The 26802-nt window shown below is 41.8% G+C and overlaps 1 protein-coding gene across 7 annotated transcripts in view; it reads right to left on the bottom strand.

Annotated features, from left to right (window-relative positions):
* Positions 1 to 26802, bottom strand: part of arvcfb (ARVCF delta catenin family member b) — a 216528-nt gene that overhangs the window by 106782 nt on the left and 82944 nt on the right. For 5 of the 7 annotated variants that reach the window (XM_062384649.1, XM_062384661.1, XM_062384651.1 and 2 more), the window contains exon 1: positions 17674 to 17888. In XM_062384649.1, coding sequence (XP_062240633.1) covers positions 17674 to 17865 — 192 coding nt within the window. In that variant the 5' untranslated portion in view covers positions 17866 to 17888. Of the gene's footprint in view, positions 1 to 4963; positions 5181 to 17673; positions 17889 to 23391; positions 23488 to 26802 lie in introns of those variants that run through there. The other 2 variants (XM_062384664.1, XM_062384663.1) reach the window with 2 other exon arrangements.

The raw sequence follows: 26802 nt of genomic DNA, 5'->3' as shown, positions 1-26802 counted from the left end.
GGATGAACACATGTCAGTGTAATCTGAATGTTCAATGGACACTGATGGAGCCGTAGTAAAGAGCTGGCTGAGGGAATCATTAATCCCAAAAGGCAGCATGAGACAGATGGTACGATGATGGAGGATCGATGCTCTCTGCCATCCCAACTGCTTCCAGCGGCGGCCCAGAGGCAGGAAGTGGGCTAATCCCTCAAAAGAAAGTTCCAGACTAAACACCCAAGAGGAGCTGCACCCCCAGCCCCCACAGCTGCACTGCTGCCCAGTACAATGTGGATGGTACTGGCGGGGGTTAAGCAGAGAAAGGGAGAAGTAGGGAGGCATTTGTCCCTGGGTTTCTGGTTGAGGGAAGCTTTATGAGGACTTTGACCTTCCCCCCGCGGGCCCCTCTAAGAGGTCCTCAGCTGCAGGACAGAGCAGGAGGAGCCTATATGAACTATACATAACAGTCAAAGAAGTACCGGTGCTTTGATAAAGGCCCCAGAACTAGATCCCTCTTCGATTCAGGGTCTTTCTTGATGACAGCAATGTCCCCTGCATGGAGCTCTTGAAGAGTGGGAAAAACAACATCTACAGCAGAGTCTTCACTGACGGTCCTATGTTATGTTCAAAAGAGACGTGAAGGATATCCCTCTGCTTTCTCTGAGGTAAATGGCTTTTGTTATCATAAACATGGCTTGCGTTGCTGGCTTCCAACCGCACAGATATAAAGGTGTTTATTGGACACAGGGAAACAAATCCTCCTCCCTTATGAACAGGGATGGCCTGTCTGTGCCCTGCAGACAGAGAGTGAGTAAATAAATCCGGGATCCAACTGATGTTCCTCTGGAGCCCTGTGTGTGTATTTGTGTGCTGAGAGGGGAATGGTCTGACACTGTGCCTACACCTCACCTCGGGAGGATTTACTGTATTTAGTGGCAGGAAAAACACAAAACAGTTACCCTTAGCCAAGACATCATTCACAAGTTATTGGAAGTTAACAGAACAGAATGTAAAATCCAATGCTTTGGAAAGATGTGTATTAAATCTGTGAATGTATAGAGGCTTTATACTGTATGCAGCCTGCACACATTTTTGACAGCAGGTACGTTTTAAAGCTGAATATGTAAGAAAAAAAGAACTGCTCCAGCAAGATGATAAGCTGCCATCGCATTAATGCATAGCTTTGTCTTCCCCGGCGCTGTTTCCAAACATAGCAGTATGAGAGCATGCATCTCCAGCACCCCCCTCCAGCCTTCCAATTTGCTGCCACTCACCTTTCTTTTTAATTCTATCAGCGTGATGATGAAGGCTGAGAGAGCATTATGGTGCTCGCCAGTGGTCAGACAGTGAGTGAACCATCTGTGTGTTAGTGTGTTAGCACCGAAGAAAGGGGGAAGTCTGTTGTGCCAAGGGTTGAGTGGCACACAACTACAGAGTAAACACCAAAAACTTGAGGGCATGTGCATATGGTCCACGGCAGAAAAAACATGCTGCACTATGTATAGTGCAGTGTCGTATTGCTGGGGTCAAATAGCATTTGCACATATTTCTCAGTGTTTGTTTAAACCCACTTGGCAGACCAGATGTCTGGTTTTGTGTTGCACTGGGAGATTTCAGAAAAGAAGTAACTATCTTTGATAAAATCACCACAGCGACTGAACAACAAGATATCTTAGAGGGATAATATATTAAAAAAACTATAAAATCTGAATATTTATAATAACTTTATAATAAAATCACTTTACGCAGCAAAAATTTGAGGTACCATTTTTTTATTGATTATTACTTATTCGGTTTCCATCTTTTATTTAGATGTATACAATAGTTGACAAATCACTGAGTCCATTGTGTAGCTAATGGGCTCAACCAAACAAGACGTCTAAACAACTGAAGGTAGCGAACAACTAGTCAACTAACAGACAATGAAAGCACAAAAAAAGATCATGAATAATTAAATACTCTCAGTTGAGGACTGTAGACTAAACAAGCAGTGTGAATTTAAAAACTGTAGCCCCAAACACTTGAAATGGTCTTAAAGATGTTAAAAATAGAAAAGTTTCCAGAGCCCAACTTGAAATTGCTTGTTTTGTTGGATGATTAGTCCAAATATATTTCATTCATAATTATAAAAACAAGAGGAGAAAAGCTGGAACAAACAAATGTTGTATTTGTTTGACTACCTGAGGATAGGAGTTATTGGTTTCAAATGGTGGTAATAAAACACAAATTATGATTATTTATAGATGCCAAGTAATGTTTTTTGCCAGCATTTATCTGTTTGGTACTCATTGTCATGTTGTGTCATGACCTGGGTCATGATCAGCCATGTGAGCATTATGGGAGACATGGGGAGAATGGCCAGTATTGACAGGCTGTGTGACTGGAAGACCATCTGGTATCACAAGTCATCAGGCACGTATCACCATATGATCCCACCTCTTCCAAGACCATCTCTCCCTGAAGTCACAGCAGCACTCATAACCGCCCTACACCCATCCTGCGCCCAACCCCCCCATAGTAAATGGCCCTTACACTGATGCACTCTCCACAGCTATTGACCGGCTCATATGTTTCCGGTCATTGGCATTATTCTTGTACGACCTCCACTCCCCAAAACAATGCTCCTCCTCATGCTCTACATGTCTCCAAATATTGATCTGCACACTTTCTTCTGCTGTCACACAAGGGCAGAGCCTGAGGAAAGGAATGGGAAAGAACACACAAGGACACTTCAGTTTGCATATACTAAAACACTCCCGCAGAAGAAAAATCTTTAGTTTGACAGCTTTTTAATTTCGGTAAGACATCAGACAGCATCGGAGAGGAGGGGAATGCTGGGTCGCAGTGGCTGAGAGCCTTTCTAGCTGTCAGGCAGCTGGCAGTCACCCGCAGTCTAAAGATGAGACCTTCTTTAGTCTTTGGCTGAATCACTGAATTATTCTGTTATTCAGACAGGTCCTTCTAGCTTGCGGAGCAAAAGCAAAGTTGGGTTTCTGATAGACCTTGGCAAGATGATGACTACTGGATTATTCATCATGTTTTTCTTTCTCCTTAACGACAAATCTGTTCTTCTATTTTTCATAAGCCCAAGACGCTTCAGCCTCTGCAACTAAATTCATAAGATAAGGGCACAACCCTGCCGGAGCAAAGTTCTACAATAAAGGCAGATTTATATTTAACTCAGACGTGGTCTGGTTCAGGCTCCCCCACTAATTGAGGGATGCAGTAATCTGCATTTACTTACTGTAAGCTGTGCTGCAGCATTAAGATGGGGTCAAGACAAAGCAGCCTCTCTCTCATTTCCCCTTGCTTTCTACGTTCTTAGCATTTAAAAAAAAAAAAAAAAAGCAGGACAAACAGACGGCAGTATAAAGCATCACTGCTCAAAGAGGCAGCTGTAAAGGGTTAATATGACAACTCGTAGAATGCCTGAAAGCCATATCCGAGACTGAAAACCAATACAGGAATATGGACGCTGAAATTGATCCATCTACGGCTCAAGTGTGACTTGGACACATGTTGACCTCTCATCTCCTTCAACGCTGCCCAAGCAGGTGCTTCCTTGCTGTGGAATGTTGAATGCAGGGTTGAAAAGGTCACGCCATGATGCCGGCCTCCTCTGAAGTATGCCAACTATCTCAGTCATATGGGGGGTCATGGTCTTTGACCCACTTCGGGATGCATTTGGAGATGACATGCTCTCGAGTTGTGGACATGCATTTCTTCGCATTCCCATAATCCAGGCCAACGGATTCCAGCAGGCAACATTGGTCCTGCTTTTAATCCGTCAACACGCACTTGGAGTACAGATCTCAAACTTATCAAAAGCCAAGAGATGGAAAGAGTGAGTGTGCGAGGGAGAAATACAGGTATCTCTTTCTGGCTCCTCAAGTTATCAAGTGGCACCATCCCAGGGGGGCAGTTGTGAGCGTATTGTTATCAGAGCAAGGTGGAAGGCTGACAGAATGTTTTTGTCTGCCAGACAGGGGTTGGGTAACTCCACGCCTCTCAGCCCAGCGGAGGAGAACAACGCTGATGAGAAGTTGACCTTATTCAATCTGATTTTCCCCCTCTTCTTTTTGGGAAATCTCTCTTCCTTTTTTGTGCATGCGAGGGCTGCCAAGCTTGGCGGGGAAAAGAGTGTGGAGATGGTGTGGGCTGCCTGCGGATGCACTTCAAACACAGGGAATACTTCCAATAATGTATGCATGTAATGCAATGGTACATACGCACTCACACAGACACAGTAACACACTCGCAGGAGCTAACAAAAGCACATTCCTGCGGTATCTGTGCAAGTTCAAGACAAAAGGGTTTAGAGCCATATCTCTCGCACACAACTGGCAACGCAGCTCGGCTATAAATCCTGTCTGAGGCTCATTCAGGGGCGATGATCAGGGACAAACTTTCAATACTTCACTGCTTGTCCCGTGATCACACCTCATCATTCCGTAGGATGGGACGGACAGGTCGGAGCCCATGAATGTGTCAGGGAGGTCATAAGTCACAGCACTACGCACACACGCTCACACACACAAACACACATACATACACACGTACATACATACACACACACACACACACATGACTGCCACTATGCATAACTCATGGTCATGACTATTTACAGCATGAAATGGTCACTAAGAGGTGTAAGTACATAGTCCTCAGTGTATCTGATGTCATGCAGCATTCTGAATACCACACATATGCACCCAGACTACACATCCATGCGCACACACACACACACACACACATACACACACACACACACATTCCTGCTGAAGGATGGATGAAAGCAAAGCTCCACACAGGACACAAAGAATGTTGGTGTTGAGTAAAACAGAAAATATTCAACACAATCCAACAATGAGGAACCAGGTCGGAGGAGGAGACGGACGAGAAGAGAGAGCCATGCTGGAGAAGATATGGTGAGAGGAGAGAGAGAGAGAGACAGAGAGACACCGGGAGCCACAGCAGCACTAACCTGCTTCACTTCAGCAGGCATGATGGTCCAGATCTCCCCACCTTTCGTTCCCGCAAAAATAAAACCGCTCCCGGTGAAAACGTGTGACAACTACCTCCTCCTCTGAGGAAAAGTTCTCCTGCGCCTCCTCTCCTCCCCTCGCGGGCTCCTCTCGTGTGTACGCGGAGTGTTGCCTGTGTGCGCGCAGAGCTGCGGCTCAGACGCAGGCAGCCATCCTCTGCTCAGCTGCGTCCACACACACGCACTGAGACGGAGCAGCACAGGAAGCCAGCCGGCTGCCCTTTCACAATAAAGTACTCGCAAAACAGTCTGCAGCTTTATTCGTGTCTCGATTCAAAACTACAAAATAATGAGTACGTTTGATGTAGGTCTACACCATCGCGTCACAAGAGAATTAAGATATTGAGAAAAATGTTGATTCCATGTGTTTGTCACAGGATGCAAGTAAACATGGAGAATAAACTATGTATAAACACATAGAATATAAACTCAACACTATTGTTCATGATCCCAATTCTCATGAATTTAAGTAAAAGATGTAAGATTTCCTCTGTGCAAAGTGAGCTCCTCATCTTTGTAAAGATAATCCATCCACCTGACAACTGTCACATACCAAAAGATGCTGATTATAAAGCCGTACTGGACTGGTCACAATAAAAGGCAGACTCTAAAATATGCAGTTCAGCCTGGAGAATGATCTTTTCCACTCAATGAACTACAGTTTCACATCATGGGGTACTGAGTATCTGGTCGGCCTAGTAATGCAGTCCCCTGAGAGAAAGTCATTGGTAATAACTTATATTGTTCGTTTCCTGTATTTGACAACAGGAAATAATTTGGATTCATGACACAGTGGCACAAGGGCCGATCATTATTTCCAGCAGAGAGCCTTATGGTTTTCACAAGACATGAAATCAGAATAATTGATAATTATGAGTTGCAATGGTCATCTTTGGTGGAAACACATATTCTTTTATTTTGAAAGCAAATATCACTTCACATCCAGTGAAATGCTGGCTATGTCAAGCATGTTTGACACATGTGAATAAAGGACTCTGCTTTCTTCTTTGCAGAGCTGCTGTGTGGATGTATGGGATGGAGAGGGATGGGGGGATGGCGTTGCTTTTTACAACCCCCCCCCCCTCTCTGTATCGAAAGCAGGAATTCAAGAAAAAGACTGGAGCTGAACTTAAATGCACATGCACACACACACACACACACACACACACACTAGTTTGCAGTAGAGAACAAAAACCTCTTAGGTTGAGAAAAAATTGGGGAAAGAGGAGGTGTGTTAATAGAAAGGAGGATTCCAAGACAGGCAGCCGGAGCTGTGCAGGAGCTTGCTCTCCTCCTCCTCCTCCTCCTCTCCCTCTCCTCCCCTCTCTCTCTCTCTCTCTCTCTCTCTCCTCCATTTCCTCTCATTAGGTCAGTGTCTCTTGCTCTATCTCTGGCATCTTAGTGGGGTGGGACCAGCTCCCTCCATACGCTCCAGCTGCATCTGTCTGTCAGCCTGTCTACCCCTCCTCCTCGTTGGCATAGACAGAGAGGCGAGGAGAAGGAGCAGGACGGGGGGAACAGGGGCTCACACGCAAAACAAAAGTTGCCCCTACTGAAGCAAAGGCTCCCCATACTCTGCACATTTTTAAACCCTATACACAGACAAACACACACACAGCTTCTTTTCTCTAACTCTTTGTCCCATTCCCCTCACTGCACTTGATATAAGGGAGGGGTGGGACGTACGTGAAAGAATTCACATTCAAACGTCCATGGCTGTGACCAAGACTGAATAGGAATGTTAATCTAATAACGCCGAGAGAAGCTTAACTAAGGACGACTTTGAGTGAAGCCTGAACAGGAGAAGAGAAAAAAGGATGACTGGACTAAAAAACTGAAAACAGAAAAAAAGAAGAAATCCCAAACGGAGCGGAAATGGCTGAGGTTTAGCATTCCACAAGCTTGGCAGTGTTATTTCCTCTCCCTGAATGATACTGCTCCATTTGTTCTTAATGAAAGACCTGGCCCACCATGCGCCATTACAGCGAGACCTTAATATGCTCAACAATATGATTAAGAATTCATCCAAGCAACATTACATTCAAAAAGCAGCTATTAAAAATATCTCTACCTTCAACATTTGCTGCTCTTATGTGATTTGCAACATCACATTCCATTAAAGCCATTTAAATATTGAGTGATTTCATAACAGAAGCATTGTGTGAGTCAAAGTTAATATTATAAGGATAAGAAATTTGCATTTTAAGGCAGGGATTGGTGGTAAATCTCAAATCAGATCAATCCCTAAGAGCAGAGCAGCCATATACCTTTATTATCATTAGGGTTCCTGTGAATTGCAAGAGGGCACTGTCTCCCCCTTGAGTCAAAGGTGGTGCCAACGTTCACAACTTTGATGAGAGGATGAAGCGACACTATCTTTCTGGTCACGAAAGAGAAAAATAATGAACACCAGCAGGGACGTGACTTGAGGAAACAGCAATCAGCTTCACCAGTTTGATGTCACCGCACAATGACACATTCATTCACAATAATCTCTCTGTGCCTTTTCTAATCAGCTGGCGGTAGGTGTTTTTGGTAATCCAATCAGATTTTGTGACAATCCCAAGAATCAGCCAATCATGTCATTGCTGTCACACTCTCGCTGTCAGCTGTCATTTCAGGGATTCGCTGCAGCCCTCCTCCTCTCAGATCTCCTGCAGTCTCCAGTGCCCTGGTCGAGCCCCACTGACTCCACTCATCATCTCGCTGAGATCATCAGAATCTCTACCTCCCATCAGAATATTTACAAATAACCTCACCAGCTGTCAATAATGATGACATCACATGGAGACTTTCCCCTTTTTGTAAACTACATTTTGTTCACTTGTCAATTGAAGGCTTTCCTTATTGAAATACCCCAAAATTGCGATCTTATGATTGATAAAATGTTAAGTTAAAGCGGTCATTAATGACAAATTGTGAGAATGCTATAGAACCATGTTGCTAGCATGGCTGGACAATGCTGCTGCTCTTTACGCAAATCGTAAGGTATAACGCATTGCTTGAAATTTTTCACCTCAAATTGATTCCTGTCTTGATTTCAGGTAGGTGATACAGCACAAACTGTAGTCAACCCATGCCTGGGCCTTGTAAAATACGTGTACAAGGTGTATGAATAATCCAGGAGCTGTAATCAAACCTCCTGAAGTCATAGATACTCTGTCAGGACCTGCTTGTGAAACAGATGGTAGAAAGGTTAATGTGCAGCAAAGCTTTGACAGACAGACACCTCCAGTGAGGATCTGTTAAAATCAGGGATTTTGTTTCAATTCAAGAAGACACAGAAGTGAAAGCAGATGCGAAACGTAGACGGAACAACAAGTAACTTGATATATATGGTATTTTATTGCAAAGAATTGTGTTGTATCATTTCAGATGAGACTTTCCTGATATCCAATTGTGACAAGGACTTTATATTTTTTTTTATTTTACCTTCCACCTAACCAAAAAGGCAAGTTCAGCCTAATATCTCCTTTCACTAAGCAGGTCTGAAAAAACAAATGCATTCAAAATGAGAGTCAAGATAATACTGACTTTGCTGCTCTAAGTACTTTATAACAATCACTGGACAATGCAGGGGGCTGATAAGAAAATAATATATGACTGTGTGAGTGTACAGGGCCAAGAAGATCTCCTGCTACAGGCTGCTTGCTGTTTATTCCAACAATGGCACAGCTTGCAAAAAACCCTTATCTAATGACTTGTACTATCATTTTATTCTCCCCTTGAAAAATGGCTACTCAGCGATGCAGAGGATTAGAGTCCAATCTATTTGGGACTTTTGTCTCGCAAAAAGGCAATTTTCCTTTCACTTAGGGAAATAAAGTTCTGTCTATATGACATCACTTCAGATCGAAAGGCTCTACTTTCTGCAACAGTACAGCGAGACTGAAATACAACTATAACAGGATTAGGCTTTTTCCTAGTTTCCCATCCTGCAATGTGTAATTGGGACACAGAATGCAGCACAACAACAGAATATTAAGCAGTTTGAAGCTGACATGCAGCAAAATCAGCAACTCATACCCACAAAAGTTTTTTTCCCGTCACCTTCATTTTAGATAAGAGAATCTCAACCTGTGGGGGGCACCAGATGGTTGAGTGGGGGGAAGAAATATATATATTGTTTCTAAATAGAAATTCATATTTTAGATTTGAAATCGTTTTTTACATCAAATCTGTTTCAGTGATAATATATGGTGTAGATGTGTATGTTTTTCAGTGTGCTTGTGAGAGTCAAAGTCTGTCGGCACATGAGATACTGCTTGGCCAAAACTAAAGCTTTTTCCTCTTCCCACCTCTTCATATGCTGTGAGCGCATATTTGCTCTAAAAGTGAGAAAACGCTCATAAAACAGTCAAAGTTGAGAACAATCTAATAAAAAGGTTAAGAATTATGGTGTGGCAGTCTGCAGTGCAGAAAAACATATCTTAGCATCCCCATCTGATCAGACTTGTTCACCAGCCCGATTATACTAGTGAGACACAACTTGAAAAGGTCAAGAACTATTGTTTTAGATGAAAATGCCATAGTAATAATTCAATTTCTCATATGCCTTGTTATAAGTTAAAATGTAAGATAATGAGCAGCAGCTTCTTGGCAGGTTTCAACGGGCTCCCTTCAGTGATCAAGGTCATTTAGAACTGAAGCTGCATTTTCCTGACATTTTCTGCAGGGGCAGTATGTAAGAATGCAAATGTGGACATTTTTCGCAACTTTTCCTGCCAGCCCCCTAGTAAAATGTCTTTAAAAGTCAGAGTGAGCTCATGTGAGAACATAGCAGAAACATTACTGGATCTAATATAGCTGTGGATGAAAAAGAAGAATCATACACGTAGTAGACACAGACAAAGATGTCAACCTGGAAAGACAAAGAGATTTGAGACCTTTTGGCGATAAGGGCAGTTTTCAGCAGCTGACTTTATGCGTCATTTTCTACCTCCTGCATGCTCAAACCAGGCGCCACTCCTAGCCTCAATGTTCCAGACACTTTCCTTTTGTTGTGAATACATCTGATCTACTGCTTCGTTCTTCATGTGTGAAAGCCAAACTCCAGAAAATGAGTAGTGTTGTGAGTCAAATGTCAATTCTTCTCCAGACATATTCCTGAGCTCATGTCTGGAAGCAGCTTGTGAGAAAAGGAAAATTAAAGCATAATGGTGACTTTCCTCTAAATGGAATTTGTGCTTGCTATATGAACTGATTCAGCACCGAATGATCGGTTTGAATGAGGCTTGTGCAGAAGAGTGGTGCCCATCTTTTCATACATTCCTGCCTCACTACCATAGTTCTGCGACACTGAGACATTTCCCATACCAAGCCCACCCTCCTTCAACTTAACCCTTTTCAAATACACCATCATATAAAGAGGGCCCCACAGCCTGGCTTCAGCTTGAGACAAACACCAGGATTTTTAAATCAAGTGTGTGTCTGAGTGTGGGCAGCTCTGTGACACAAAACAGCAGCAGTCTAAGAATGTCCAGACTCTGTGATGTCCAGTCATTTTATAGTCTGCCCAGCTAGGTAGAGTGTCTAACCCTGAGGCAACGCCAGGACTCATATAGTCAGTTTGCACTGGCGAAGTCAATAGATGTATGTGTGGCTCTGACTTTATCGCTGTAATCTGATGGAATATTAACTATAGATTACGGATACTGCACATACACCCCCCTGCCGTTGCTATGGATTTACAGGCTGATAACCGCCTGGCAGGTGGGAGAAGGATGATTTACTGGCAAACACCAAGAGGTTTGCTTTTGTTAACATTAAACAGAATTGAGATTCTGGACTAATTCCAGGTAAAGCACCACCTGAGAGTTTCACTCTCCTTTCGGAGTTCATTCATCTGCTCTGGAAATTTTTGCCGGATTTCATTTGTCAGTTCAGCCGATTTATTTTTGTGCCTCTTTCCAGGAACCTTGAAAGGTTTTACACTTAAAACTTTTAACAAAAGTTCATTTGAGTCTTAAACTTCACATTACTTCCCAAGGACAGTTTTCGCTATTAAAGCATCTGTAGTCTTAAGGAATGCTCTGTGCAATAAAGTGCAACTTCACTCCTGCAAACCTTCCAAACCAGGCTGAGTGCAGCTTCTGGTCCTCATTTGGTGGCTATTTACATGCTTGTAAGTCATGTTGTAAAAATGTCGCACCAGTACGTTAAACTCATGATGGTAATTAAATCAAGGCTTTGGGAAACACCGACAAAACCCAGTTACCAAATTCTCAAAACTGTTTTCAATTTAGGGGTTAGCATCCGGCCTTGTTTGGATACCCAGCTGGACACTGAGGTCACATTCCTCAGGTGGCATTGGTGTACCGTGAAAGAGAGGGGATTTATTTCAAACACATGGGCAAAACAGTTAAGTCTCTGAACTCAACGGTCAAGCCCATGGTCAACTTCAAGTACACAAGAACACCTCCACGCTCTCCAGAAACTCTCAGGCCAAGGCATCGCCCTCAAAAGATATTTAACTTGCCTGTTCACCTTAGCAAGCAAGTGAGGATGTATGGTAGAGGAAGTGGGGGTAGTTTTCAGTTACAACTCTAAGAGCTTTTAGTGAGCATAATGGTTTAATGGATTGTGATCAAATGACAGGGAGGTGCACCAGGACAGGCATTAAGTCCACCGATGTTGGGGCCGGTTTGAAGGATGGAGGTCTGAGCCGCCCCGGGGGAACATAAATAGCCCACGGTACAAAAGGTTTTTCCGCTGCTCTACCTTTGAAACCTCTCTCTCGCCCTGTTCATCTGAACAAGAGGAATATGCACAGCCCCAGTCTCTCTAAAAGTTCTTGTCTTTGCATGTCAGCCCCGTTGCCGAGCTGAGACACAAAAAGGACTTGCCCTCCCCCCCACGAGTGGTTAGCAGCGTGATTCACGGGTCATCACCTCGACGTGACAAATAATTTTGAAGAGGGAATGAATAAAAGATGATCTTGAATTTAAAAGAACAATCGCACTGCATATTTACTGAAGGCTTAGCTGTTTAGTGGGAAAGTCTTTGTGACCCAAATATAAAATACATTTATTAGATGTGCAAATGGATCACATTGCCTATAGAACCCCTTAGATTTTGTGCGTACTATATTTATTATATATATTATATAATGCCAAGCCACACTGCTGTACTGTTTCATATGTAACAAAAAATTATAATAAAATTATTTTACACTTCATATCTGATTTATTGCTACTACATTGATGTTAATTCAGGCAAATCACCAGTGGGTGGAACTTGTGTCTAATTGTATTTCTATAGTTCTATTTAATTCATTATTGTTTTTATAACAATACCTTTTTAACTTGCGTTGCTGTAATACCCACACCTATCCATCCTTCCATCATTCCATCCTACCAATCTTCCATCTATCCATCTATCCATCTATCCATCTATCCATCTATCCATCCACCTATCCATCCTCCCATTTATCCATCTATCTTACCCCTGGTTCATAAACTCAGCGATTCATAGCGATTAACATGTCAGGGTAATTCATCTTATAGTTGAGGATTGAGAACCATCAGGAACCTTTGGGAACCAAATTTTGAGATGTCACCATGCTATAATTAGGAATTGTATCCTCCTCAGCATTGAGATTACTGAACAATCCTTCCATGTTGTTTACTACCGCTGCTCTATTAGTCTCTATTGGCATTTTTCTCTGACGATTATTTAGAAATAATAGTGAAAAGGTCACAACCAGTCGACCGGGTAACCTTCACATTGAATGAGATATGATGTTTCATATGGAAACATGGAAAACACACAGAAATGTCATTAAAGGATTTACATGTGACTTTTTTGCAGGCTCCAACATGAACCTATAAATGTAAAGGGAATAAGTGTAGGAGGGCCACGGGAACAGTGTGGTATACAAAAATAAACAAAGGAGGCACTTTCACACCGAGGTAATTAGGGTGTTTATGGGAGGCGAGAAAGTTCTTGATGGCACAGCGAGGAATGAAGACAAGGGAAGACAGAGGAAGGGAGGGGGAACACTAAGGCTCATTGTTAGGCAGGTGATTTATGAGGGTACAGGAGCTCCTGAGCCCTGCCAGTGGAAGGATAGATCTTGTGTCGCTATAGCACCCTTAGCCCTTTGTATCCATTGTGCCTAGACAGGGCTTGGGGAGGGGGGTCTGTGGGGATGAAAGTGGGTGGAGGGCAGCTGAAGCGATTGTTGGTTGAGTACTGTGGTGCCATCGCAGGGCCAGAGCCTGTACATCTTCACCACAGATCAAAGGCTGCACTGTTCCCTCTCTCTAAAGCTCACAAGCCTTTGAAAACTTCCCACAACATTTGCACAAGGGATGGTATGCCTCTGCAATTCTAGACGCCTGCAGAATGTAGTATCGGAATACCAAATGGCAGAATTTATAATATATCCACAGTGAGAGAAATTATGTAGTTCTCTTTCAGGGCTTGACAATTATTCCAATTTACCTTGCACTCGTCCAGGAACAAAATTTACTTGTATGGGTGAAATTAAAATAATTGTGGTGACCACATAGCCGAATGGTCAGGATGCATATACCACATGGACCTACATGCTCTGAGCAGCAGGTCCTCAGTTCACCTCCCAGCCAGCCAGACCACTAACTGCATGACATACCCCCTCTCTCACCCACATTCCCTCTCTCTCCACTTTCACTATCTAATAAAGACACAAAGAAAAAAGTAATAATTACAGTAATTAACTTGTATCAATAGTTTGAAAATCCAGAGTTCAGATGAACAAACAGTTGAAAGCATCCAAACTCCATCATCAGTAAATTATTTAATTCATAAATGCATTAATGTGGCTACAATAAAACGCTGTTTGTCATTTAATATTTGTATTAGTATGCGCCATTCTACCTGGCCTTATATAAAATGTCACTGAGGCATATTTATAAACCTTTAAATTATTTACTAGTCATTATTCTACATTCGACCAATACATCCTTGCTAATGACCTTTATATGTCATGCTGAATTGCAAAGCAAGTATTTCTCAATATGAGCTTCAAATGATTATCAATGTTTATCCCTCTGACATCTAATAATGAATGAGATTTATTATCATGATGATAGTTTGCAGGTATGGGAGATGAATTAGTGGTAAATAATTAGCCACATTTGTGCGTAATGGTCACATGTGACAGCGATTCACATTCAATTGTTGAAGCGAAACTGAAGCTCAACTTTATAAAGCTGAAGAGAAGATGTTTCTGTCTGTGCGTGCGCACACAGTAACCCTTCACAAGTCTTCGTTCTCTCGTTGACTTGTATGGTTCAGTTGTAAAGTTTATTCTTCTTGGTGTTTTTTTCCTGACCCTTTGCCAGGCCGTGGAGCCTGAAGGAACATCGCAGCCACTGTTCCACTGAATGTTTGAACTGTAAGTGATTCCTAAGCTGCCGGGTTTTTGGCGTGGCTGCTGATTGGTCAATTATGGGTTTCTGAAATGCATATATAACAGGGAAAAAGTGTCTTCTACTCAGAACAGTTATTTATTTATTTTTAAAATGTAGTGAGTCAGTGGCACATATTACGATCAAACTGTATTCGTTGTTTATGAAATTTCTCTTCCACTTTCCCTACAAACACTCTACTTGTCCAAGACATGCTGACAAGCTTTCATGTGGAGCCCTGCCTTTTCAAAGCTGGTGTGATTGTATGCAGTACGAGATGGGAACTATGCATGCGCCAGGCAGTGGCCGTGGGTAGATTAGGCGTCTGGTGTATGAAAATGAGGTCACCTTCTCCCTTAGTTCCAGACACACAGGGTTGTCTGAGTGCTGTCTGCCTTTCTCCACACATTGAACAGTCGCCATGCACTACTTGACATTTCAGAGCCTTGGTGATAACGCTCCTTCAGGCAAAAATCAATTACCAAAGGAAAAAGTGATTTCAAATGAAGACAGCGTATGATCTTAGCATGTAAGTGCTCACATGTTGGGGCTGTTGATGAATGTGGATTGTAAGGCCACTCACTCCGCAACAGTGAATCTTCTAATAATTTTATCAGGAAAGCTAATGGAGTGGCCAAGATCATTGTTATGAATTTCCTCATAGGACCGTGCAGCATTGACACTAATTCTCCTCCTTGGCAGCTAAGTGTTATATTGAAGTGAGTGAGGATCCGAATTCAATCAGAAAGGTCTGAGAAAGTAGGCCAGTGCTGTTCAGAAGAAGCTTTACCCACAGTCATTGTTCCAATCAAAGCATCTTGTGGTGATCTACCTTCCCGTACCCAGTGTTGAGATAAAGAAGGGCCAGAAAAATAACATTATAATAATATTTAAACATGTTGAATCACAATATCCTTTAATCCTATTGAGTCTTACACCCAGGGTGTTAATATCTGAGAGGGATTCTCTAAAGGACAGACTAAGATCATAGAAGAAAAGCAATGTTTGGTATGTAGCGTTTTTAGCCAACAAAAACAACATGAAATGCTTGAAGGTTTTGACTTCACTCACAATTTTTATTTTTGGTTAAACAAGGCCAAGGCTCTATCTTAGATGTGATTGTTGTACCCAGTCATGCTTTTAGCTTAACGCTAATATCAGCATGCTTAAATCACTACTTATTTTGACAATGCTTCCATGCTGACATTTAGCAGACAAAACAGATCTTAATCATTCTCTTTATGTCATGGGGCTGCTAGAGAAACAGTCATAGGATCATTAAAGTATGAAATGTATGGATACAATTTCACATGCAGTCCATTAAACCACAAAAAAGTCAACCTTGTGTTGCATAAGTCAATGCACCATCAAATTCAGAAGATCTCATAGGACCATCCATATGTGTGCAATAGCGACACTCAATAGTTGTCACCCTGAACTGTGTAATGTACAGACTTACAAACCAACACTATTCCAGCCTTAGAGCCACACTGACGGAGTTGCTAAAAACTGTTTCATATCATGCAAATATTGTTAAGTTCACATGAGCATTATCCAAAAGATTTGTCATGAAAGTAGAACAGCAATAAATCTTCCACACTTTAAATCTATGGAGGAAATGACTGCTATAGATCCTCATAACGCTGTCAAACCAGTGTTGTATTATTTATTTGAGCCATTTGGCTGCTGTCCAGAGGCTATGCCTCACTCCACATCCAGGCTGGACTGGACAGAGGAGGCTGCTGTGTTAAAAGTAACAAAGTGGGGGTGGGCAGTATTGATATTCTCAGTGCACAGTTTGAAGTGACTAATCATAGAGGACTCTGCTGGTGAGCATGTGAAGTAGCTTGCAACCAAGCTCAAACGATGGAGACAGATTATTAGGACCAACAATGGCAGGCTCACCTAGTCTGACCTTGATGTTGTGAGTCTGAACCCAATGATACTGATCCATGCTCCATTTTCATTCATCAAGCAGCCTGGGGATTGTATGTGAGTGTGTGTGGGTGGAGAAACAAGGCAAAGATGAGATAAAGTGAAAGAGAACAACCTGATGCATTCCTCATCACTCATACCACCTCATTGGGTGAATGGAGTGGGTCAGGGGTGAAGCTCACATACAGACAGACACACACACACACACACACACACACACACACACACACACACAATTATCTGTCAGTCTAATCTGTGAGTGATAGTGTGAAAAAGCATTTTAATTCAGCTCCTGTCATGTTAAACACTGTCCAGTAAATCATTGACAAGTTTATGAAGAGGGTATTTGTCTCTCATTCAAACACAAACACAAACACACACATAAACACACACTTAACCGTACCAATATTTCTCTGCATCATCTTAATATCACTTCACCAAGTCAAATTGGCAGCTAGCCCTTTAAAGATGAACAAAGACACCAGACAAACACAACCACAGGCAAATGTTTGCAAACCTGTTCCTGCGCTTTAGGTTTTGCTGTATCATTAAAACGTGGGACAGCCTCCTTCACTGTGATTAAAGGTGATGCATCTAAGTGCTAGAGATGCAGCATCACCTAATAGTGCTCTCAAATTTCCGTTTGTACAACATGTACAGTTTCTTCACAGAAATGACATATGCAAGAGTAGAACCAGGGTAACATGCTGCAGGGATATTAGCACAACAGAAACACGTGTATCAGACAGCCCTTGAAAAGAAACTGAATATTAAGACGTTACATTTCCTGACTTTGGGAGTTGCTAAGACAAGAAGCGCTAACTGTCCAATTTTACCTCAGTTTGATGTGCGTGGCCAGGACTCTAATATCCCCCACACACTGGCCAGAGTTGAGCCAAAGGCCAAATCCAATCAGCAGCACCACCAGACAATATCAAAGACCAGTGGGCGAAAGAAGATGGGATTTGTATGGGAGGCAGTGGCGTAGAGGGAGGGATGTGAAGGAAGACATAATGAGAGTTTGAATCTCATCAGCTCGCCTTTAAAGATGAGTCACCACAGTGCAGATTATTGCACAACATCCAGGACATTGGGTCCAGACAATAGGAACAAGTGTCCCAAATCACAGGGAAATTGAGCAGAGAGATTACGGAGTTCAACCAGTGTTTAAAAGCAATGGCCGTGAGCAGACGTGATGATGGAATGAACTTGCTGATGGAAGGAGGGAGCATGAGAGGCGAATGCGGAGGCAGACACATGGTAGGTCAAGCTGGTGGTTGAAATAGACAAGGGGTGGTTGGCCAGCATGCTGGCGTCATTTACCTGCATCACCACCTGCTGCCATGCTAGCGGTTGGCTGGCGGTGGCGTTGGGAGGCAGGTTGGCGCGCTCTAGCTGCACGGTGACGTTTCGACGCTCCTCCTCAAGAGCTCGGGTCAGCTGCTCAAATCGCGCCTCCTGTTCTTTCACTGAGGCCAGGATGCTGGCGGCTGAGCGAACGTCATAGTCCTCCATGTTCAGTGTTGGTCGCAGTTGTACCGATCTTCTGAGTTGGTAAGGGAGGGAAGAGAAGGGGGAGGAGGGGGCACCAGGTCATTAAAGACACCCAGACCCAACAAGCTGGGTGAGTGGAATCAACAGGTGGACTCACGGCTCAAATTCAGAGTCAAATACATGACTTATTTACTGGCCAAGATATGACATTTATGATTTGGCATTCAGCAAAAGGCATAAATGACCAACAATGATTCAAGTAGCTGGGTGATTGGAGGGGCATGGGCATTCAAATCCAATGGTTTACTTTAGACTGGTTACTTGACTCAATAACCTGAAGGAACAAACCTTACATTCGTCCCACAAAGAAAGACCGCATGTGAAAGTGTTATCTTTTAAGAAATAACTTTTCTTTCAGAGGTTTGATCCTTTCTTAAAGTTGTTATCATGGCACCACTTATAGAACTCAATGCAGTTTGCTGGAGCATCAGCACTGTAAGATGAAAACTTGATCCGCCAATTTCAAGAGAATGAAACAGCACAGGGCACAAAAACAAAGGTTCTTGTTTCTGTGCAGCCCAAAGGTGGAGAGGGATGATCACATCCCTGCAAATGAACAACAGCCAGCATGGAGAAATGGCCCTGTCATCGCAAACATACGTGCACCAAGCCATAATGCATTGTGACACTCAAGCAGGGATGCAGGCACAAATCCAACACATGCAAGCTTTACCACAGCCACCAAAACAGACAACCCCGGCCTGGTATCACACACACACAAACAAACACACACACGCTATCATAAACAATCATGACTTCCAGATAACAGTAGCAAGCGATAGCGATATTACTGTCACAGACACACACACACACACACACACACACACACACACACTCACTGATATCCATAACTGATGGCGTGATATCAAGAGGTTTGACAACACAAAAACAAATGGGCATGGAAATACCATTCCACTGCAATACAGACCGAATAGATATGCAGGACGAGAGGTGTTAGAAAAAAGACATCCCCCACTCAGAAACAGAGGGATGAGACAGCAAGAAGAACAGAGAACTGAGGGGAAAAGGGGAGAAAAACAAAGGGAAGACAAAGAGAAGAAACCAGAGGTTAAAAGAGGAATGAAAAGTAATAAACAGCATATGTTCTTCAGTCTATGACGAATTTGATGATAATTTTCGGAAACAGGTAAATTATCATCCACACTTTGTTCATATATTCTTCAATTGTGATTTTTAAACTGTTTATATAATCTTGTTCATAAACCATTTGATTGATGAGGCCCTGCTGCTGGGTCATTACTATATCATTTTGCAAACTTGATGCAAGACAAAATTGTGATTTCTGAGAATTCTGGTTCATCTTCATAACATTTTACAAATAATTATTTTCACAGCTACACTACGAGCACTATATTTTTGGTATGTGGCTCTGACATAATCTTCTAGAGTTTCTACTAGAAAGAGAGAGCGTGAAAGATGTTTTGGTATTTTGAAGCCGATTCTGCCACAGACAGAGATCGAGGCGGGGTGTTTTGGCTCAGCAGGGGACCATGAATGCAGATGCAACAAAAATTATGTCTTTGAATATGTGCGCACATAAACAAGATTCATTCATTACAATAGGACCTGGTGAGTGTAAGGCCCTTATTCCCTTTGAAGACCACAATCCCTCTTTTGATGTTTGTTGCGTGCTGATTATTTATTTATCTGGAGCGGAGTCTCAGCTGACAGGACTCTTCCTTCACTCTTCCTCACAAAGCAATATGCGTTGAGGAGCTTGTGTTGTCAAGGTTTAACTCCACATCCATGTGAAAGAAGTCTTTAAAACACATATTCATCCCTGGAGTTTACACTCATCAGCTGGTGAGTTAGTTCCATTATGGAAACATTGCTGGGCAATGACACCTCGCAAAAAAATAGCCTCCTTATCAGTTTTCAAGGCTGTCTACTCCTTAAGATAACAGACAGCAATAGGGTGACATAAGCCATGTTGATTGGTCATACTTGATGACGGACTCTAATGATTCAGAACCCTAAAGGGGTGAATGGGAGTAGGGCCAATATAGCCGCTGCTTCCTGACTCATAAAGGGAATAATATGGCAGGCATGTCAGCTACACCCCACAGCTTATCATTAAACACCGACTTCTGGGCCTACTTAAAATAGTCCAGAATGCACAGGGAGGGGCATTTGAAGATGCCCACATGTCAGCCCTGTTTTTTTTATCTTTGGTTCAGCAGATGTGGACTAATGGCCTGGGTCAGAGGGGAAAACACACAGCCAAGGTCTGCACGTTCAACCCCAGCCTCTATTACACATGCCCTACTTAGTCCCAGCTTTATGTAATGGAAACATATCAAAGAACAAATCCAAGGGCAGGAAAGTAATTTGTAGACGTCACTACTTGATGTTTATGAGTGGAGGAGAGAATTACGAATCAAAGAAATGGAAACTGTTCAATTAATTGCACAAAGGGAAGTGTGTTGGATTTGACTATTCTTAAGGCGTAAACATCTTTAAGCGAAAGGAAAAAAATTGACTTGTATTCCATGTGTGGAGTTGATGCAGCGTCTCACTTCAAGCTTCACTTGTGCTGTTGCAAGGCTTTTCCTCAAGGATAATGCACTTCAGCACAAACCCTGTGTTCTAAAAATAGCCACCCAATAAATATATTGGGTGGCTATTATATATATATGGATCTGCAGATGAGATCCAGCGGTCACTCACGTCAAAGGTCTGCTGGAATAAATCCTTGGCACCTTATTCATTAGGTCTTTTGGACTCCCCCACAACAAATCATCTAATGACAAGGCCCTTTGCCATCAAATCCCTCTCTGTAGTAAACTAGAAAGCATTTAACTGATGTTATTCACAAGAACAACTTTAAATGCTGCTATAGCTCTGGTTATCTGACTACATGACACTACAACTAAATCATAAAAATAGGGCTTGAGGGAGAAAAACATCTGGCTGCACTGAAACATTGTTGATTTTCTCACTACCAAGATGAAATTCTTGTTCTTGCAGGAGCTCTGGTCAGATCAAGCTTGAATCAAGACATTTGATCCTTTGCCTCTGGTTTCCTGTGATTGAAAAGAATCCCAAACTGGGACAGTTGGTACGGGTGTGCTTTGACTGATTGACATTATACAACAGGATTTATGGCTGGTGATATTGTATTCTAGCTGTTTCATCTCGATGCCATTTGAAACTGCCAATGTGGAAAGTTGCCAAGTACAGCTTTCCCCACAAGGCCACACTGCATCTGTAAAAAGAAGCTGTCATTCCACTGAGGACTTGGTGTTAAACCTGTCATGGGCCCATCCTCCTATTTAGGGGGCTACATCAGGCTTCTTCTTCTTCTTCTAATCCGGGTCTCAGCAAGAATGCCAATTACCATATCTTCCAAACTGTCTAACAGTTGCTTTAAATTTTGTCTTCTTCAAGAATCAAAGCAGAGTCACATAAGATGTGGAGCTACTGAGGAAGCGGCACAGTGAAGCAACGTGCAGTGCGCATGTCCTGAGGGGTTTGGATGGGGCTTATTAAGTGGATGGGGAAACAGATTGGGAGGTAAAAGATGAGGATAATTGAGTGTGACCATCAGTGCCTGATATTAAGTTAGAAACATTCACTTAATTAGGGACTGGGATGGTGGTGGGATCCTTCCTCCCCCCTCATGACCAATTTGCCCCTTTCTAGAGACTGTAATTGCAGCTCAGATTTATTCCTTGTCTAAACCCATCTGATGCCCATCTGAGGATGCAGCTCTCAGTGGCACAACTGGGTATTCAAAAACACCTGCTCCTCCTATTTCATTTCCATGTGTGTGTGTTATTGTGTGTGCATCTGACATTAGGGGTCTAGTTCCAACTTGAACTGGGTTAACCCCTTACCCTAACTTCAGCCTCCTCAGAGGTTTTTTCTCCTTAGCTAATCTTTTCTAATACGTCCAGGCTTTTATGCTGAGTGAGTTTTGATAAGTGTTATTTGTCAATATGAAAGTGAGTTTAAATTTATCCTTGTTGTGATGAACAACAAAGCTTTTATTTATCACTGAATGCCAGACTCGGCAACTGAATGTAGTGACTTGTTTCTGATTATCAAAATGTTTTTACCTCAGCTGTCCCCAGAAGAATGCCAGTTAGTTGGTTTCAATATATAAACACAATGCACAACTGATGGAAGTGGCAGCTTTATCACAGAGTTTGCTCTTTAATGAATGGTTACTTAGAGATGATGTAATTCCAAGTAAATGTGTCACATTCAATTAGGAAACACTGGACAGAAGATTTAAACAGAAATGCAGTGTCACCAGAAACAATCCTCCCTTTAGTTTAGGATTCCAGTCAGTGTTGCTTTGACAAACATTAAAGTAAGTGGTTTGCCCAGAGGGATATCGCCGACCCATGCCAGAATAAGCAAAGCTTTAGCGAGGTGCGTGGAGTCCATAGCTGATCACGTTCACAGCGAGACGGAAAGAAATCCATCTGTTGTTTACCCTCCATATTTCATTTCATCCTGTTTCTTTGAACCACCTCGCTACGTGGAGGATTTCAGTCCCGAAAAAACTCTACACAGAAAATACTTTTTAATGCAAACGCTGTTCTTTGTCAGTGTCTTAGAAGGGACGAACAGTTTATAAAGACTTATAGATTCATACTTTATCACTACAGAGACATGCATGAGAATACGTTACGCTGTGCAATAAGCTTCTAAACTGAATTAAATGTTTTCTTTTTCATTCCAAATTTTAAAACTGCATTACCTTGTGAAGCTTTTCTCTTGTTCTTGAGTCAATTTCACAGAAAAAATCTTTGTGTCCTACATTATAAGCATCTAACAGTAAGAAGGTCAAGGTCCAGAGTCAGGAAGCATCTACACATTTGTGAGATAGAAATCAGTTTTTAATTTGAGAAGAAAAAACGATTAAAAGAAGCAACCAAAGGTCACTTTGAACATACTTGAAACAATGCACAAAGTCTTGATTGAGTGTTTCAATCAGACCAAATAATCTGTCTTAAACCCAAAGATAGAAAAGGCAAAAAAAGAGTGTCTCAGAGATTTTTAAGCAAAGAAGTGCTTTGCAGCACATTTGACATCAAAATTGCAATTAAGTGTTTCAGGATGTATCTAACTCAAGGTGATCGACTTCAAAGACTCAATTACACCGTTGAGTCTGCACTGGACCGAACAGACGTCTACTCTAAAACATGCTCAAATCTTTGAAGAGAACTAAAACCGTTTTTCAGCTGCCATTTACCTCAGCTGATTCTACTGTGTGAATTATTGAAACGAGAGCACATTTCCTGGAGGAAGAAGCTCTTGAATGCATTGAAAGGAAAATCGTACCAGGTACCTCAACGGAAATTAAGTAAAGCTCCCTCAAGAGATGACAGAGAAAGTTATGCCTTGGTTTTTCAAAAAAAAAAAACTGCAAGGAATGTAGAAATATAATTACTGCAATGACGAGCTGAACAAAGTGATTAAAGGAGGCTGGAGGTGTAAAGCGAGAGGAAGGGTTACCTTTGAAGTCAGTGAGTGCAGTCAGACCACAAGTAGACTGAGGACGGGAGAAGCTCTGCTTGAGTCGACTCGTTTGTTCTGTACGCCAGGGGAGATCTGTGGATAAAGAAATACAATGCGGTAAAAAATAAGAATTCAGCAAACCCCCATACAGTTCTTAGGTAACATGGAGCAATAACACAAACATGGTACAGTACAGTGTTGACAATATGATCAAGCCAGGTTCACACCTGTATTCTGAGCTGTGCTCTGCTCTTGACAAGGGAACATCATCAAGACCCACATGCTGCTTATGGTGTGCCACAAGGCTCATTTCCAGGTGCTCTACTGTTTGTGTTCATTTAAATTTGTATGCAGACAAGACCCAGATACAGTATATGTAGCCATACCACCTGCGGTAGCAGTTGTCAGTCTCATTAACTGTTTTAAAAGTTATGGATTTATCTCCCAATACATTATCAACTTTCCTCAAATTGTGGCTTTGACCTTTCTAAACTTCAATTGTAGAAGATAACACATCTGTATTTGAGATTGTATTTGAGGCAGACATTTAACTGTAATCTTAAATGTAGATATATAGATTTAACTGTAATCTTAAATAAGATATTTTTATAATTTAAGTCAAATTTTTACCACATTTTCGATCAAGTTTGGTTCAGAAATGTAAGCCTTTTTGTCCAAAGATGGTAAAAACATAGGTATAAGGGAAATGTAAGCTAGCTGAGTTATTTGTTAGGATTTCATAACCAGGACAAATGGCCTGAGGCATTTATAGCAAGTGTATGTTTAGAAAGTGACAGGTGAATTAATCCCATTTTAATTTATCGAGTGTGGATATAAATCCCAGTCTTTCCTGGCTAAAGTCCAGAGTTATCTCAGTGGTTCACCATAATTCTGAAGAGAGGTAAAGTTGCCTGCAATAGCAGTGACTACAGACAGCAGACAGGAGGCCCAGCACTAATACTCACTGGGATATTCAGTATCTGTAATAATCTTGGCAGTCTGACAATATCTGTTAAACGTATGGCTCGAAATCTGAGAATCATATTTGAGTCAAACTTAATTTTTCATTATCACAAATTGGCTGGATGGTCCTACTCATGTCTTTTCAAAAAAACTCCTGAGATAAGATGTTCAATGCTCTGCTGATCTGGAGAAAGATTTATTTAGAACCTCCTTGAACTAATGTAATGCCTGTTTATCAACAAGTTCATTTTCTTGATAACGATCACATCACCCCTCCCTTGACCATTTATCGGCCAACTGTTCATTTTGGAATTGATCTAAAAAAAATCCGATAGTGTTCAAGGCCCGAAAAATAAATAACATATTTGCTGTAGATCGTCCAATCGCAATTATTTGCAAGAGAAAGTTATTCCTTTTCAACCTTCTTAAGATATGGTTCTTCAGAGAGGCATTTTCCTATGACGTTAGGTACAAGTCACTTTAATTCGAAAAAATATAATCAATATTTCTTCACACACACTAATATTCTTCAAGGAAACCCAGGGTAATAATTATACAAGTATGCAATTACATGCACCAAGTTGTACTGCTGCTACTGGAATGAGAATAAAGAAGAAAAATCTAGTCCACTAATCAATCCTTGACTAAATCTGTGAGGCAGACGGTTATCTTGCCAATATCTGATTCTTAATAATGAGGCTACACTTACTTGATACATTCAAAGCAACCAATATGCCAGCTTGATTTTAGTATTCTCACTGCACCACATCCGAAATACAGACAGGCACAGAGAAAGAAAAAGACCAAGTGTTGACTGCTCAAATTGGTTTTGAAGCTTGATACCCTGGGATGAATCACTCTGCCATACAGCCCAACCTGTCCTGAGGCTCCACTGCCTTTGATGACTGAGGAAACAAAAGCCTGGCAGCAAAACTGCTGGATCGACTGCACCCTTGAACATGTCACTGATGATGAAATCAAACCTGCCCTTCTGCACGCTTCCTCACAGGGCAAATTTCATTTCATAACTATGGCTTTAATAGGATGTAATGGTTGCTTGAAAAAAAATGGCCTCATACTTGTAGCAACACTTCTCTCTGATGCAACATAAAAACAAACATCCCAGAATCCCATTTCCCAAACTGAGTTCATCAACAGTTCAGCTCAATTTTTAACTGGTTTTGATGCAACATTTAGAAAAGGGCAAAGTTATTAGTCTATGAAGTTGATAAAATGTGAACCATCCAAAGATGTTTCTGATGCAGTATCAGTTTTTTTAATTTGAAGGTTATTTTTCTACAGTTTATCTTTATTGCACTATTTTTTTTCATTAGGAGTATATATATATATATATATATTTGGATATATATATTGATTTTCTATTTAAAATTTTTGATATTCTATTTTATATTAATTTCTTCAATTTGCTTGTAATATTCTGAGCATTGCTATAAAAGAGCCTGTGACCCAAGCATTGCATTGCCAGCGAGTCTTGAATCTTACTGAATATGAGACAAGATCCCTGTGTTAACTGGACCATAAAGACCTTTTATGAGTTTGACCTGCATAAACTCATGATTAGAATCAGAAATGTGAACTGCTAGTTTCACCTTTTGTGTATAGGCACCTCTCCGCACATAAATGTGTTCAGTGAGCAGTGAAGCCACACAATGCTTTATTAGCTAAGATCAGACGACACACTGCGAGTTAGCAAAAAAGGATTGATACACAATGAACTTTCCTCGTCAGGTTTTAGCAGCCACTTGGATTAGAATATCTCTCCCTCTCCAGGGATCACTGGGTCTGTTCATTTCAAGGACAGAGAGACTCGGTGCATGGATTTGTGCTACAAACATCAAAGGTAAAGCTAAGCCCAGTCGCCTTAGTTATCGCCTTGTCTCTCTCCGTCTTTCTCTCTCCGGTTCGGGACTGGACCTTACATCACTCCTGAATAGAGATTATCTCGACACACACACAGTCACACCCCACAGCAGCACTTTGATTAACATGCACTTCATCTGACTTAACATGATGTTCTTGTAATGACTCTTCCCTCTTGTTGGCAGCAGCACAACAAGTCGCTTTGGCAATGAGGGAATTGATGGCATGATAATTGGATGAATGATGCTCTTGCTGGACTCAAATAATGGCACTTCACCTCCCAGCTGACTCTGCGGAGCTGATCCGAGGTCAATAGCAGGAGACTGATTATTCTGGGCGGCTGTCATGGATTCATATGGTGAAAGAGGTTTTTGGTAAATTGGCAGTTCTGACACAATGCAGACACACTTCTCCCGTATTAGAGGTCACAATGCTTCATAGACCTGCACTATGCAGCGGTGAGGAGCCTTTACTTGAAAATTAAGAAATCAAAAGATTGTGTTGTTCAAGTTCAGCACAGTCCCATGATTAGACAGTAATAACTGCAGAATCACCATTCAACAT

The sequence above is a fragment of the Platichthys flesus genome, chromosome 3 (assembly GCF_949316205.1).
Source record: "Platichthys flesus chromosome 3, fPlaFle2.1, whole genome shotgun sequence".
NCBI lineage: Eukaryota > Metazoa > Chordata > Actinopteri > Pleuronectiformes > Pleuronectidae > Platichthys > Platichthys flesus.
Note: the sequence above shows the minus strand (reverse complement) of the source record. Positions and strands in the feature narration are given on the sequence as shown.